The sequence below is a fragment of the Adiantum capillus-veneris genome, chromosome 23 (genome assembly GCF_014529385.1).
Source record: "Adiantum capillus-veneris isolate H3 chromosome 23, ASM1452938v2, whole genome shotgun sequence".
Classification (NCBI taxonomy): Eukaryota; Viridiplantae; Streptophyta; class Polypodiopsida; order Polypodiales; family Pteridaceae; genus Adiantum; species Adiantum capillus-veneris.
In genome coordinates this window covers 39551520-39569192 of record NC_140953.1, presented here as the reverse complement: position 1 = coordinate 39569192, position 17673 = coordinate 39551520, and the positions used below count along the sequence as shown (strand labels likewise).

The window sequence follows — 17673 nt, the reverse complement described above, 5'->3', positions numbered from 1 at the left end:
TTAACAAAGAAAAATGGAGAGAGAATTTTATGCGTGGTAATAGTGGCGGGAATAGGTGAGATAACGGATTATTGAAAATACGCACGATAATAGCTGCGATAGTATATCTGTGACTTACAGTGGAAGCCACTTTTTGGATATTATCGTCGCTCAAGTGGAATCCTAGCATGAGTTAGTGAACTGGGAGTAGACTATTTGGAAAAAATGTCATGATTATTCATGCTTTGATTGATATGTATGGCTTAGATTATGACTGACATTGCTTTAGTAGATATCTTTTCTAAAAGCGGTGTTTTTTAGTGCTAGTGATTGCGGGCATGCTCATACAGTGGAGGATTTGGGTAACCACTATTGTGGCCTCTGGTTTTGCATAATGATAGTCTAAAGTGGTATGCATTTGGGAAAAAATCTAGTGTTTCATGAAAGGCCAAGCACACTGATGCAAGCTAACACTTCATTTGTAAAGTGCTTGAGGATAACTACCTCCAGGTTTCAAGATTTATATGATGAAAACCCATGGATCTTTTCACAAGGGGTACTCTCTCCTTTGAGTATTTTTCATCCTGTATGCCTCTATCTATGATCATGGACGAGGGGAAGGACATAGGGCATGTATTCACACTGTTCTCTTCTCTCTCTCAATCGCTCTCTTGATCTCAGCATGGATGCATGGTCTCCCCTCCCCCCCTCTCTCTCTCTCTCTCTCACACACACACACACACACACACACTATAAGAGGAAAACTATAGAACTACCACTATTGTCGTGGCTTAGCAAAGAAAAATGGAGAGAATTTTATGTCTGGGAGTAGTGGCGGGAATAGGTGAGATAATGATTTATTGAATATACGCACGATAATAGCTGTGATAATATATCTTTGCAATTATCACCATGCCTATTATCAAAATTGGGTGGTCCAAATGAAAAAAAAAAAATTTGACCTGCATAAAACATATAAAATATCAATTGTTTTTTCAAGATTATAAAAAATATATTTAAGTTACAACTTATACTTTACCTTTATAAATTAAAGTGGAATAGAAAAATACTTTGAAAAAATAAACAAAGTCAAATTCTCAAACGAGCTTTATTTACAAAATATGAGGGACAACCCATGGATCTTTCCACAAGGGGTACTCTCTCCTTTGAGTATTTTTCATCCTCCATGCCTCCCTCTATGATCATGGCAATATTGTCACGCACAAGGAACTTTGGCCTTTAGGTAAGAGATTAGTAGGTAAAGTTCAGTGCCATTGTGCTAGGCCAAGGAGGATCCCATATACTGTTGTGAGAGTGAGAAACAATCTGCATTAATTGTAGCTTTGCATTTGATGTGTATTAAAACTAGAAAGGTACAACGCCCTTGAAGAATCCAAGCCACAAGGCGTTCCAACCAAATACATCAACTCAAGACAAACATATCCGGGGAAAATGATAAATGCAACGTTGAGTTTGAAGGTGAAAAACTCTACCAAAATTCTTGCCTTTAAAAACCAGCTACGCCACTAGATGATTCCCGATGGCCTTAATAACGTGCCGGGTACGTTTCAGGACTGCGTGTGCTTTTCTAACCCTAAGCGCGTGCTTTTCTGCTTGATTACGCGCTGATTACGGGAGCTATATAAATGCAAAGAAATGGGGTTTAGCTCCACAAGGACGACGTCGACAAGGCCCTGCGTAAGCTGTGAACAGATCACTGTCGTCCCGATTTAGCGCAACTTGCTGCTGCTGCTGAAGTTGAAGGCCACCATCGCCACATCATGGACCGTCTCCAAGTCATCGTGCTGCATGGGCTCCTCATGTGGTTGGGCATGGGACTATGCATGCCTCTTGGAGTCATTCTCATCCGATTCCTGAGGACTGCTCGCCAAGAAGGTAATGCGTTGTTGAGCGGACGCATAGCTAAAGGCCACATCGTTGTGCAAAGTTTGGGGTTACTTCTGGCGGTCGGGGGCGGAGGGCTGGCCTTGGCCGAGTTTGGGGCGGTGGGGCTTGCTTACACACATGGGAGGTTGGGCTTGGCTTTGCTGTTGGCGCCTTTGGTGGTGGCGTTTCTGGGGGTGGTGCGGCCGGATGTGGGAGCTGGGTGGAAGAGGGGTGTGTGGTACGCCGCCCATTGGATTCTTGGCACCGGGACCATCCTGTTGGCACTTGTAAATATCTTCATTGGCTTGCATGTGCTGGAGCTCATCAGCGGCCGCACCCTATTTCGTGTGAACGTGGCCTTTAGCGTACAGGTGGCGTTGATGGCACTAGTATACCTGGCCCAGGACCGGTGGGCCTACCTTCGCCAGGTGCAGTGGGCTCTCCCTCAGGCTGCTGCTTCTACAGCGGCACCATTGACGGCCCATGATGAAGAAACAGGTATAAGCAAAGGAGATCAGCTGGCCGTGCAGGAAGTGAGCATATCATGCGGCTCAGGATCTGCGCCAGCTGCTGCATGATCAAGAACTGTGCATGCTGCCTCCAACAGCAGCCAGCTTAAATTTTGCGTACAAACATCATCGTTGGTGGCTCGTAGCTTGTAAAAACTTATGATGAAGCAATATATAGTGCTGATTTTTGTGGCAGCAATTTTGTCATCCCCTAATTATTGATATTATACTGAGAATTGAGTTTTGAACACAATCCATGTATTGCAACTTTAATTGTAGATTGTCTCCGTGGGTGAGAGAGAGAGAGAGAGCGAGAGAGAGAGAGAGAGAGAGGGAGGTAACTAATGTCAAGTTGTGGATTGTTACCCTTGTAATGTCAAAAGTGCCATCACCATTAGCTAAAGAGAGCCTCTTTATTAGACAAACAAGTTGTAGCACCAAGATTGCCTTCTTCCTACATGGGATAGGCGAGAGGCACAAGAGGGACAATGGATGTAGGATAGACGGAGATTCTGTGGCCGATGAGTAGATAAGCGATGAAAGTAATTTGTTGAAATTTTCAAATTAATGCACGATTATAAGTTAATGTCTCAAAATTCATCCTGAATTACCACAAAAGGAAACTAATCTCATGGACAAGTAGCCACCAACCATTGTAACATTTAATGGCCTAATAACTTATGTGTAGCGGAAACTAGCATGAACATAGTGGGCATTTCATTAGAGTAGATTCCTAATGAGAATTACAAGAGTGCTTGGGTAGAGAGAGCAACAAAAAGCATAACACCTAGTTAGATAGCATCGACAATACTTTCAAAAGAGAGAACAATTAAGCTATTGAAAACAGTTGAGGACCGGATTTTCATGGAGCCGGTCCCCCCTCCAAAAGGCTTTGTATTATGGTTTCTCCCATCAAGAGAGACATTGTACAATACAATTCTTTGTGTTCCTTCAAGACTAGCTAGTGCAATGAAGATGGAAACTTCATGCACTAAGCAAAAAACTTAACAAACACAACTTGAATTATCCCCGTTCTCAGACCCAAGACCTCACACACCTTCGAAGATGGTGAGAGCTAGCAGGGTATGAGAGTAGATTGAGAGGAAGAAGGAGTATCTTACAAGAAAGATATACATCTCCTCACATAATCACTCATATGTAGCATAGCTTAGCTTAGTAATTAGCTTGGTAGAGGAGATGAGCATGCATTGAAGCTTGGCTCTTGGTTGGATTTGCATCCACATGCCAAGAGAGTGTTGATGTAGGCTTCTATTTCACAAGCTTGGAGTAGGTGATGAGTTCTCCATTAAAGCTTGGGAAGAGATAGTCTTCTCCTTCTTCACACATGCGCTTGTGTGAGTGTGTGTGTGATAATGCCTTGCAAAAATCAGCCCCCTCTCTCTCTTGGGCGAGCCCTCTTGCTAAATGCTCTTCCTGAAGCCTCATTGGCCCTCCCCAAGTCAACCCAATTACAATTAAGCAACATAAGTGATAGCCTTCTGACATGTGTCCCCCTTTCCCCTTTTGTGAGAGCTTTAGGTAATGAAATAATTAAACTAAACTCTCATTGGACCCCTTTGCCTCCTGGCCAATAGGAATCAGGCAAGCCATGGGGCTCCTGAATGCTCATTGGACCCCTTGGGAGACTGCCCAATAGTCTTCTAGAAGACTTAATTCTCATTGGTTTCTTTTATTAAATGTTTTTAAATTAATTAAACTAGATTTACTCTAGCTTAATTTTCATTGGTCCACTTCAAGGGTCATCCAATAGAAATTGGGCACACCTTGTGGGCATCTGGCCTAGGGAGCTGACATGTGTCCCTCATTCCCTTTGTGTAAAGGGAGCCTGTGTGTGTGTGTGTGGCTTTCTCTCTCATCCCCTACCTTTAGGGCTCGCCCCCTCCCATGTAGGGATGTGCAAAGACTTTTAGGGCACACACAAAGCATCCAATTTTCCCTAGGGTTGACCTTTGGGCACAACCTTTGAATTTTGGAACCTTAGCATTTTGGAAGTCTTAATGGGCTGAACCTTAGGGTCTTTTTAGCCCATTGTTGCACATGGCTCTTTTGCAGATGGCCCCCCCTTTGGATCCCTATTTTCCCTCCTTTGGATCCCTATTGTGGCCGGTCTGCTAGCTTAACCAATATTCTAGCTTTTTCTCCCCTGGCCTTCCCCACATTAAATGATCAGTTTAATATGAAAAAATCATTTAGGAGAATTAGATATTGATTATTATGACATTACCTCTCTTGAAATCATAGTCGTCCTCGACTATGGTGTAGAGAAGATAAAGCATGTTCATGAGTCCTTTTCTTAGCGGATAGAGGATCCCTATGTTACCCTACGACATCATTCCACAATGGATGACTAGTCCATTTGGAGCTTGAGAGCCTGAGGCTGCCGCAAGCATGTCTGCACATCAATCCTATCAGTCTTCCATAGTAGAGTGACAAGTTTTACTTGGTGTTTGGGAGACGTCGTCTCCGCAAACTTGATCTAAGCATGCATACTACTTCATTTTTGTGCACAAATTAAAAAAAAAGAGAGTCTTATAAGACAAAAATTTTGTTCATTTTGTACATTTTGTAAATTTGCTTACTCTTGGGAAACATTGTAAGCATTGACAAGGTTTAGGTTATCCTTTAATTGTATGCCTTGCATCCATCTAGCATATTCAAAAGGATAATTCTTAAACTTAATAAGATATCGTCGGATAGTCTTACCGCCTCTTAATACCTTGTCTTCATGTCGGAGAATGGACTCGGGCTGCAGCACCTCCTGTTGGTCCTGGATCTCCGGTGGGTCTTCAATAGTTGGTTCTTGAGGTGGCTCTCCTTTGTAAGGCTTTAATAGGCTCACATGAAAAGCATTGTGTATGGGCCAATGATTGGGCAACTTAAGTCGATAGGCCATGTCATTGATTGGCCTAAGAATCTGGAAGGGACCATAGTACCTTTTTGCTAGTTTAGCATAGTACTTTTGGTGGCCCGTAGGATTCTTGCCCGTCGTGTGCCTTAATCGAGCCTTGGGAAACTTTAACAAGACCCAATCGTTTTCTTTAAAGGCTTGGGCTCTTCTGTGCTTGTCAGCAGCAACCTTTTGCCTTTGTTGTGAGATAGAGATAGCATCCTTAATCTTTTGGAAAGATTATTGTAGGTCTCGGCTATACTCATCTGCAGCGAAGATCTTCCCATGTACCTTAAGTAGCAAGGGACTTTTTGATCTTCCCTCAACTACCTCGAAAGGTGCTTTTCCTGTGGAAGTATGTACAGTGTTATTGTAAGCATACTCCACTAAGGGTAAGTACTTCTCCCATTGGGATCTTTGATCTACTTTCGTTACATAGGCTTTTAGTAGATCGAGAATGGTTAGGTTAGCTATTTCACTTTGGCCATCAGTTTGTGGATGATAGGCCGAAGAGAAGTTTAGCCTTGTTCCTAAATTCTCAAAGAGACCCTTCCAGAAATTACTGGTCATTCTAGGATCTCTATCCGACACTATGGACATGGGCAAGCCATGGTACTTGAAAATTTGTGAAATAAAGAGGGTTGCCATTTGATGGGCTTTGATAGTCTTTTTGACAGGTATAAAATGAGCTTGCTTACTAAACCTATCTACTATCGTCCATATTCCCGTATTCCCATGGATAGACTTAGGCAATCCAAAGATAAAATCCATGGATATGCTCTCCCATGGTGAATTAGGGATTGGCAAGGGTTGAAGCAATCCAAGTTGCTTCCCTCTATCAAATTTTGTCTTTTGGCATACCACACATTTGGAAACATACTCTTGTATGCTCACTTTCATGGTAGGCCAATAGAAATATGTTTCAATTCCCTTTAAGGTAGACTGAATCCCTCTATGCCCCGCATAAGGTGGAGCATGAGATTCATACATTAATTTCTCACGTAGTGAGTTAGTAACGCATAGTCTATTGCCATAGAAAAGATAACCATCTTGTAAAGTAAATGGTTCTTCTTTCTTCCCTAATGCAAGGGCTGAAATCACATCTCTAAAATTGGGATCAATAGCATACTCATCTATCATTGAAGATAGATCATTGTGAGTTGCTATGGAAACCGCATTCACTCTCGGCCGTCTTGAGAGTGCATCAGCTACTTGATTATGCTTGCCAGCAATGTGAGCAATATGAAAATGAAATTGCGAAAGGGAATTTACCCACCTCATTTGCTTTTCCGAGAGCTTGGTCTGTGTCATGAAGTACCTAAGACTTTGGTGATCCGTTCGCAGAATGAAAGGAGTCCCCAATAAATAGTGCTTCCATGAGTCTAAGGCATGTAGAACTGCAAGGAGTTCTTTTTCGTATATGCCTAGATCTTGCTCAACAGGGTCGAGCCTTCGACTCTCATAGCCTATGGCGTGCCCTTCTTGGAGCAAAACAGCTCCAAGGCAATCACCACAAGCATCGCATTGGACCTCAAATGGTTTTGAGAGATCCGGTAGTGTAAGCACAGGTTGAGAGATAAGCTTTTCTTTAAGCTTTTCGAAAGCATTGTTCTCCTTAGCAGACCATGTATACCTAACGCTTTTCTTTGTTAGGTCATGTAATGGTCCCGCAATTTGTGAGAACTTTTCTATGAAGCGTCTATAGTATGCACACATACCTATGAAGCTTCTTAGTTCATGCAGATTCCTTGGTTTAGGCCATCCTTTTATTACCTCTAACTTGGATGGATCCATTTGGATGCCATCTTGAGAGATAATGTGACCTAAATACTGAATCTCTTGAAAGAAAAAATCACTTTTCTTTCGATTAATATAAAGTTTATTCTCTCTTAAAACTTGAAATATTACCTTGAGGTGTTGCTTGTGTTCCTCCAATGAATTAGAGTAGATGATAATATCATCAAAGAACACTCCAGTGAAGGTTCGATGAGGCCTGAACAGCTTCTCCATCAAGCGGTTGAATGTGGCTGGTGCATTGGTCAAGCCAAAAGGCATGACAATGTATTCGTAAAGACCAAAGGTAGTACGAAATGCGGTCTTTACAATGTCTTGATCAACTATCCTTATTTGATGATAGCCACTTTTTACGTCAACCCTACTGAAGTAGGTCGATCCTTGTAGCTTATCAAATAGGTCTTCTACCCGTGGAACGGGAAACCTATTCTTGATAGTGATCCTATTTAGTGCTCTATAGTCGACACACATACGATATGTGCCGTCTTTCTTTTGCACTAATAGCACAGGTGAGCAAAATGGAGATGAGCTTGGCCTAACCATACCCTTCTCAACTAACTCATGCACTTGCTGCATAATCTCCTCTTGTTGAGCTTGAGAAACTCTATAAGGAGGTTTATTGGGCGGTGAACTTCCTGGAAGAAGTTCAATTGCATCGTCATCATTACCTCGTTTAGGAGGTAGCTCACAAGGGATGTCGTCAATAAAAACATCTTGAAACCCCTTGAGAAAATTGGATAACTCTAATTCCTTTTGGTTGCTTTTATTTTCTTTTGCTAAAGCATTAGGTTCATTTTGAGAGTCTTTAACAAAAATCATGTACACGGAAATAGAGCTCTTTATTGACTTGTTGAAAGCTGGTGTATGTACAATGGGGATGGTGTTACCCATTTCCTTAGCATCTATATACATGTCTTTTTCCCTGAACTTAAAGGAGATTCTCCTTTTAGGAAATTTAACATCGCCAGCCAGGTGGTCAAACCATGGTGCCCCTAGGATTACATCCTCATGCTTGAGAGGAGAGATAAAGAAGTCCTCTTTTTCCACATAGCCTTGGACATGAAGCCTCAATTTCCCAATTAAGGGAGTGACTGAAGCTTCTTGCCCCTTGAAGGCGCTGTCTGCGGGTAGGACATCTCCCATCTCGTAGGATTGTATTCCTAGCTTGGTTGCCAACTCTATAGATATAAAGTTGTGAGTAGAACCAGGGTCAAAGAGAATAAAAGCATCATGTTCTCTTACCTTTCCCCAAGCATGGCATAGAGGAGATCCTTTGTGGTGAGTTTGGTGAGTCTCCTCCTCTTGGATTTCAACCAAGGAAGCTCTAGGAGGATCTTGGTGGTTGTTCTTTTGGGGACAAGCGCGGTACGCATGCCCTTGTTCGCCGCACTTGAAACACCGTTTATCCTTACGATAACGCTCAAGCTCTTCAGGAGAGAGTTTATTCTTACCTTTGTAAACTCCCTTCTCTTTAGCTTTGTTGGAGTTGCCCTTAGGAGACTTTTGGACATTGTCCTTCCCCTTAGGCTCATTGGAACCCTTATTTTCCGGGGGCTTATTATTTCTTTTTGCCCCCGTTTGGAAATTGATTCGAGAGGCGACCATAGTGTGGTGTATTACCGCCGATATGGCACGTGGTCTTTGGGAGTTGACATACTCCGCCATTTCTTCGGTTAAGCTCGCACAAAATTGTTGCTTTTGCTCTCCAAAATCCAACTTTTTGAAGACAGTGGCTTTGAGTTGTAGGTCCCAAAACTTGTCTACATATTTGTGGATAGATTCATTGGGAGAGAGCTTTAAGCTTCGCCATTCGGTGAGTACTTTGTCTTTGGCATCGGTGGCCAAAAACTGCTTCATAATGGAAGCTCTTAAAGCTTTCCATGTTCGTGGAGCTTCACCGTTGGCTCGTAGGCTAGACCACCATTGTCTCGCAGACTTTTGAAAGTGCATAGCTACATGGCGTAGCTTAGAGGACTCCGTGAAGCCCTCATCTCCAAATGCCGCATCAAATTGTTGGATAAACGCCAAGACTTTGTCCATAGCACCAAAGGTACCATCATAGGTAAGGAAAGAGATGCTCTTCCCTCCCTCTTTGAATTTCTTTAACTTGGACGACCTCTTCCATGCGGCATAGGATTTCCTATGACCTCTTCTTTTTGATGGTTCAAAGGTTGCACCATCAATTTCTTCAGAAGGTGAAAAATTTGAAGAAGGTGGAGAAGAGGGTGACCTCTTTCTCGCCTTTTTTTTGTCTTGATCTTTGTCGTCTTCACCATAGCTTTCATAAGAGGAAGAGGATGAAGAAGATGGAGAAGAGGGTGTCCTCTTTCTCGCCTTTTTCTTCTCTTGCTTTTTATCATCCCTCTTTGAATTATGGCGTGGAGAAGAGTGTGATGGTCTTCTCCGCTTTGGTGGTGATGGAGAGCGTTTAGCCCGCCGTCTTCATGGAGCCATCTCTGCCGAGGTGGCGGGAGACTCGCTTCTTTCTCGTTCCTTCGGGGAAGGCTCTTGAGTTCTCCTTTGGGAAGGAGATGCATCATCAAGAAGTAAATTCTTGAGATATGGATTCTCTTCTTCTTCCCGAATCGGAGAGAGGCCTCTTTTGGTAGTCTCACAAGGAGGCTTCCTAGGTGTTCTCTTGTCATGGTGATGAGCTTGGAGAATCCCGTGAGCACGGAGCTGCCGTTGCACTTCACTTTAGAGAGATGGATTGCCCATGGCTTTTTGAAGCCTAGAAACAAGATAGTTAACAAGCATTGAAGCATCATTAGTAGCTTGCTCATGAGCAAAATCAAAGTTATGAACATTAATTTCACTCTCTTTACTATTGTCAGCCATTCTAACAACTTTTAGGTGTAAACTTTTTAGGTGTACTTTGGCACTTCAAGCCCTAGTTGCAACTCCTCTTTACCCCTTTAGAAAAAGCACTCAAGCTACTATACCCGCGGCTCGAATACCATTAATTGCAAGGAATAGAAGAGAGGGTCTTTTGACACCAAAACAGCACCGGCTCTTGTCAAGCTTCTAATAGCTCAATAGTGGTTAGGCCGTAGGCAACCCCATAGGACTCCACTATTAAGACCATAACTCTTGACAGTGATGCCCCGTTAACTGCACGAAGGCAGGCGCACTACAAGGCTGAAAAATCCCTATTCTACTTACTCACAGGCAATTAATAATACCAACCATTTGTAGCTAGCTTGAGGACCTCCCTTCTTGAGCAAGAAAAGAGAAACCTTGAGCTCTGATACCAATGTAACATTTAATGGCCTAATAACTTATGTGTAGCGGAAAATTAGCATCAACATAGTAGGCATTTCATTAGAGTAGATTCCTAATGAGAATTACAAGAGTGCTTGGGTGAAGAGAGCAACAAAAAGCATAACACCTAGTTAGATAGCATCGACAATACTTTTAAAAGAGAGAGAAATTAAGCTATTGACAACAGTTGAGGACCGGATTTGCATGGAGCCGGTCCCCCCTCCAAAAGGCTTTGTATTATGGTTTCTCCCATCAAGAGAGACATTGTACAATACAATTCTTTGTGTTCCTTCAAGACTAGCTAGTGCAATGAAGATGGAAACTTCATGCACTAAGCAAAAAACTTAACAAACACAACTTGAATTATCCCCGTTCTCAGACCCAAGACCTCACACACCTTCGAAGATGGTGAGAGCTAGCAGGGTATGAGAGTAGATTGAGAGGAAGAAGGAGTATCTTACGAGAAAGATGTACATATATCTCCTCACATAATCACTCATATGTAGCATAGCTTAGCTTAGTAATTAGCTTGGTAGAGGAGATGAGCATGCATTGAAGCTTGGCTCTTGGTTGGATTTGCATCCACATTCCAAGAGAGTGTTGATGTAGGCTTCTATTTCACAAGCTTGGAGTAGGTGATGAGTTCTCCATTAAAGCTTGGGAAGAGACAGTCTTCTCCTTCTTCACACATGAGCTTGTGTGAGTGTGTGTGTGATAATGCCTTGCAAAAATCAGCCCCCTCTCTCTCTTGCGTGAGCCCTCTTGCTAAATGATCTTCCTGAAGCCTCATTGGCCCTCCCCAAGTCAAGCCAATTACAATTAAGCAGCAGAAGTGATAGCCTTCTGACATGTGTCCCCCTTTCTGCTTTTGTGAGAGCTTTAGGTAATTAAATAATTAAACTAAACTCTCATTGGACCCCTTTGCCTCCTGGCCAATAGGAATCAGGCAAGCCATGGGGCTCCTGAATGCTCATTGTTTTTAAATGTTTCTTTTATTAAATGATTTTAAATTAATTAAACTAGATTTACTCTAGCTTAATTTTCATTGGTCCACTTCAAGGGTCATCCAATAGAAATTGGGCACACCTTGTGGGCATCTAGCCTAGGGAGCTGACATGTGTCCCTCATTCCCTTTGTGTAAAGGGAGCCTGTGTGTGTGTGTGTGTGTGTGGCTTTCTCTCTCATCCCCTACCTTTAGGGCTCGCCCCCTCCCATGTAGGGATGTGCAAAGACTTTTAGGGCACACACAAAGCATCCAATTTTCCCTAGGGTTGACCTTTGGACACAACCTTTGAATTTTGGAACCTTAGCATTTTGGAAGTCTTAATGGGCTGAACCTTAGGGTCTTTTTAGCCCATTGTTGCACATGGCTCTTTTGGAGATGGCCCCCCCCTTTGGATCCCTATTTTCCCTCCTTTGGATCCCTACTGTGGCCGGTCTGCTAGCTTAACCAATATTCTAGCTTTTTCTCCCCTGGCCTTCCCCACATTAAATGATCAGTTTATTATGAGAAAATCATTTAGGAGAATTAGATATTGATTATTATGACACCATAGTACTAATGGCATGTTATATGGCTTTAGTATCGCAAGAATGATTCTAGTGTTAAAAATTTTCCTGGAGAGAGCTACACGTGAACCCCTACCTTAGGTTATTACAACTTAATTGTTGAGTGTCTCCTTGCATCACACACACACACACACACACACACACACACACACACACACATGTAACTAATTTCAAGTTGTGATGCATTCAGCATGCATTGGCACTCATGTATGTGTTCCTCATTGAGACTTACATCTTTACTCCCACCATTAAACAAAGACAATGATGTATTATACACATTCTTTGAGCTCACATCTGTTTCCATGGTTTATGCTAATATAGTTTGAACTACATCTTCCAACCAAGTATTGAGAAATCATTTTCCGTTACTTTGCAAATGATACAAACTCTATCCTTTTCTTTCTCAACAATAATCAATAAAACTATATTGCATTGGCTTAACATCCAATTTTTTGGCTATGAATTTCTCATGCATTAAACCATAAGCCACACAGCCAAAGGCGTTCGAGCAACCACCATAGTTGGCTTCTTGCTTGCATGCCAAGATCCAAATGGAATGTCCTCATGGAATACTATATTGCTTCATTGCACACCTGTTTAATACATATTCAATATACATCTAATATCCTCAAGCCAAAACACATCTAGCTTTTGACCATGCATTTTATGATCTCTATGACATGTTTTTCTCCTCATTAATGTCATTTTTCTGAGGGGTGTGTGGCGCTACACATTGGTGCTTTTTCCAATCCCTCACCAAAATGAATTTCTCCATTAACATAGACTCGGTCCCTCCTCAATCAGAATATAGCGTGCTCACAACACAACCATATACTTTTTTTGGCCATAAACAAAAATTGCTGAAAGCATATGAATACTTTTGACTTTTCCTTCAACACTAGATACACACATACAAACCTTGAAAGATTATTACTACATTTGAAAATATAAAAAAACTGCTCCCAAAATATCATGTATACCCACATTGGACCACAAACATCACTTTAGACACGCTATAATTAGTGAGGAGAGCCAGCACACAGAACCATTCTTAAGAAACTCAGGACATTACATGCTGCCTAAATTATAGCCTTTCCATGCATGTGTCATTGTTTCCTCAAGTTGCAAGAGCAAGTATGAAGCCATATCACATTGAATTGGAAAGTGCAACAAACTAGCTAAAGAGAGCCATCACCAATAGCTAAAGAGAGCCTCTTTTGATAGACAAGTTGCAGCACTGAAATAACTATCACTTGCTATCTTACCAAGTCCTTAATAAGATGAGAAGCATTCCTTGCACATGTGACATTAGTCCCTCTACGAATTGTCACAAAACAAGTAAAAAATCATGAAAAGATGTAATGTGCATGGTTGCACCATTTTCAAAGTATCACACATGCTCCACAAACTCTATTCTACATTCATCATGAACATTTATTGTGAAACCATTCTCAAAGAGCCCATTCTGCATTCTATACAACATTGTCCAAATTTTCATTAAAGCAAGCATCTAGCAGGTCCACACAATTTTGAAAGAATGAGAAACCTTGCAAAAGCATTGCGATTCCTAACGAGAATAGTCAAAATCCTTCAAAGGTGGTGAGGCTTCAAAAGAATAATGAAAATGGAATTTCTGCAAAAGGTCAAGAAGAGAGATCACATATGAGCCACATCTTCGACATCATCATCTACCTGCACCATTAGTAATGAAAACATGCACCATATGAGAGAGAGAGAGAGAGAGAGAGAGAGAGAGAGAGAGAGCGAGAGAGAGAGAGAGAGAGAGAGAGAGAGAGAGAGAGAGAGAGAGAGAGAGAGAGAGAGAGAGAGAGAGAGAGAGAGAGAGAGAGAGAGAGAGAGAGAGAGAGCAAGAGATGGAGAGAGAGGTGTGAGGGTGAGAGTGTTTGTGTTTGTGTAAGTGTTTGTGTAGTGTGTGTGTGTGTATGGAAAGGGAGAGAGATATGTATTTTTGCACTGATTGCTGGCACAGAACAAGAGAGAGAGATAGATAGATTTTATTATCGTCCTCGAAGGTCAAAATATGACCTATGGGACCAAAGTTACACAAGATATAGTATGTGTATGGCTGATGAGTGACTCTCGATGCACCATAATTGTGGTAATGAGAGTCGCAATGGAGAGCCCACTCCTTGGCTGGGAGAGGAAAGTGTGTAGGTCTAAGTTATGGCTGAAAAGGTGAGAGAAGAAAGTTTGGATGTGACCAAAAGCTGAGCACTCTAGTAGTGTGTGATACTTAGACTCTCGAACTTACAGTGAGCACAGTGTGCATAATCAATTTGACTCTTCTCCATTGACCCAACACCCTATCTTGCATCAGAGGAAATGGGAGCTAAGCCGAATGGTTGTGATAGTGCGTATCGCCGACAAGGGGATAGACGATTTCCTTGGAGGTCAAAAATTACCTATGGGACCAAAGTTACATGTGATGTAGTATATGTATGGCTGATGAGTGACTCTCGATGCTCCAAAATTGTGGTGATGAGAGTCGCAATGGAGAGCCCACACTTTGGCTGGGAGAGGAAAATGTGTAGGTCTAAGTTATGGCTGAAAATGTGAGAGAAAGAAGTTTGAATGTGACCAAAATCTGAGCACTCTAGTAGTGTGTGGTACGCAGACTCTTGAACCTGTAGTGAGCATAATGTGCACAATTGATTTGACTCTTCTCCATTGGCCCAATGCCCTATCTCGCATAGAAGGAAATGGGAGCTAATTAGCCAAATGGCTGCGATAGTGTGTATCGCCGACAAGGGGATAGACTCAAGCATGTAAGTGTGAGTACGGTTTCCTCTTTCACCAAAGAACATGGCTTTGTAGGTGGGGGGAATATGGGTGGTGTAATGTATAAAGCGTGACCCACCGGATTTCTTCCAAGCCATAATACATTGGTGTTGTAGAAAAGCTTCATTCACTTGGGAGTCAATTGAAGCATCATGTAGCAAGTGTAATGCACCCCATCTCCCAAACCACTTCTTTATGTCTTGCATCCATCCTGTGCTCAAGATCTTGCTTTTATGCGTCTTTTGAACTTTTTTTCTTGCTTCCCATGCAATTGTAGGAAGTTGATGTGAGGGGTTTTGATGCATCTTTATCATGTACTCCACAACCCTTTCCATGCCCATAACCTGAATTGGAAGACATCCCGACTCAAGAAGTAGGAGCATACATGGTGTTTGTGTCTTCACTTGGAGAAAGTTTTAAGAAAACACTTTTGGACATTCTCAAACTCTTTCCAAGTAGACTTTGAGATGCTTCGCCCCACACTTCAACTCCATAAAGAAGAACCGATGTCACCAATGCATCAAAAAGATACTTCTTGAGAACCCAACACTTGATGTTTCCCGCATTATACATGTTCTCAAATGCATAAAATGCTCTCTTTATTGCTTCCAAATGATGCATAGCACATTCATGCCACTTGTGTCTCATTGTTGTACACAATGCATGGCTTCTCCTTATGGTTGGTTTTCACAAGCATAACCTTTGTCTTGGATTCGTTCACAATCAGCCCACTATGCAAGCAAAAGTTATCAAGAACAACCATAAGCTTTTGTGCATCTTCTAAAGTGTGTGCTAGAAGCACTACATCATCCGCATACAACAAATGCATGATTACCACATTGCAAATAGTGACCTCTTCAATGCCTTCTTCTTGCATAAAGTCAAGTACCATTTGTTCCAATAGATCGATGCATAGACCAAAGAGAGTTGCTGACAACGAACATCCTTGTTTAACCCCAATAGTGATTACATTTTTTTTTGAAATTTCTCTTCCCATGCACAATTGACAAATCACCTTCTCATAGATTCGAGAAACCACAAGCATAAACTCACTTAGCATTTGGAGTTCTTCCATCCTTCTCCACAAATTGTTACGTGGAATCATATCAAAGGCTTTCTTAAAGTCCACAAAACAACAATATAATCGCTTGCCTTTCAACCAGATTTCCTCCATGAGAACACGAAGAGTGACAAAATGATCAATGGTGCTATGGTATCGATGAAAACCCGCTTGTCCCTTTGCACGCTTGTCCTTATCTTCAGCCCAATCACTCAATTTCATCTCCATTATGAACCCAAACTGTAACATTTAATGGCCTAATAACTTATGTGTAGCGGAAAATTACCATGAACATAGTGGGCATTTCATTAGAATAGATTCCTAATGAGAATTACAAGAGTGCTTGGGTGGAGAGAGCAACAAAAAGCATAACACCTTGTTAGATAGCATCAACAATACTTTCAAAAGAGAGAGAAATTAATCTATTGACAACAGTTAAGGACCGGATTTTCATGGAGCCGGTCCCCCCTCCAAAAGGCTTTGTATTATGGTTTCTCCCATCAAGAGAGACATTGTACAATACAATTCTTTGTATTCCTTCAAGACTAGCTAGTGCAATGAAGATGGAAGCTTCATGCACTAAGCAAAACACTTAATCAAACACAACTTGAATTATCCTCGTTCTCAGACCCAAGACCTCACACACCTTCAAAGATGGTGAGAGCTAGCAGGGTATGAGAGTAGATTGAGAGGAAGAAGGAGTATCTTACGAGAAAGATGTACATCTCCTCACATAATCACTCATATTAGCATAGCTTAGCTTAGTAATTAGCTTGGTAGAGAAGATGAGCATGCATTGTAGCTTGGCTGTTGGTTGGATTTGCATCCACATGCCAAGAGAGTGTTGATGTAGGCTTCTATCTCACAAGCTTGGAGTAGGTGATGAGCTCTCCATTAAAGCTTGGGAGGAGATAGAGTATTCTTTCTTCACACATGAGCTTGTGTGTGTGTGTGTGTGTGTGTTAATGCCTTGCAAAAATCAGCCCCCTCTCTCTCTTGGGCGAGCCCTCTTGCTAATTGCTCTTGCTGAAGCCTCATTGGCCCTCCCCAAGTCAAGCCAATTACAATTAAACAGCATAAGTGATAGCCTTCTGACATGTGTCCCCCTTTCCCCTTTTGTGAGAGCTTTAGGTAATTAAATAATTAAACTAAAATCTCATTGGACCCCTTTGCCTCCTGGCCAATAGGAATCAGGCAAGCCATGGGGCTCCTGAATGCTCATTGGACCCCTTGGGAGACTGCCCAATAGTCTTCTAGGAGATTTAATTCTCATTGGTTTCTTTTATTAAATGTTTTTAAATTAATTAAACTAGATTTACTCTAGCTTAATTCTCATTTGTCCACTTCAAGGGTCATCCAATAGAAATTGGGCACACCTTGTGGGCATCTGGCCTAGGGAGCTGATATGTGTCCCTCATTCCCTTTGTGTAAAGGGAGCCTGTGTGTGTGTGTGTGGCTTTCTCTCTCATCCCCTACCTGTAGGGCTCGCCCCCTCCCATGTAGGGATGTGCAAAGACTTTTAGGGCACACACAAAGCATCCAATTTTCCCTAGGGTTGACCTTTGGACACAACCTTTGAATTTTGGAACCTTAGCATTTTGGAAGTCTTAATGGGCTGAACCTTAGGGTCTTTTTAGCCCATTGTTGCACATGGCTCTTTTGCAGATGGCCCCCCCTTTGGATCCCTATTTTCCCTCCTTTGGATCCCTACTGTGGCCGGTCTGCTAGCTTAACCAATATTCTAGCGTTTTCTCCCCAGGCCTTCCCCACATTAAATGATCAGTTTAATATGAGAAAATCATTTAGGAGAATTAGATATTGAATATTATGATATTACCTCTCTTGAAATCATAGTCGTCCTCGACTATGGTGTAGAGAAGATAAAGCATGTTCATGAGTCCTTTTCT

At 42.0% G+C, this 17673-nt stretch overlaps 1 protein-coding gene across 1 annotated transcript; it reads left to right on the top strand.

Moving 5' to 3' along the window:
* Positions 1–1811: 1811 nt before the first annotated feature.
* Positions 1812–2444, top strand: LOC147427673 (cytochrome b561 domain-containing protein At2g30890-like). Its single transcript, XM_086496752.1, has one exon. The coding sequence runs from the start codon at positions 1812–1814 to the stop codon at positions 2442–2444; it is 633 nt and encodes a 210-aa protein (XP_086352878.1).
* The last annotated feature ends 15229 nt before the right edge of the window (positions 2445–17673 follow it).

Excerpts from the sequence above, each read along its gene's own strand:
- LOC147427673 (XM_086496752.1), top strand. The coding sequence starts at position 1,812 with ATGGGACTATGCATGCCTCTTGGAGTCATTCTCATCCGATTCCTGAGG.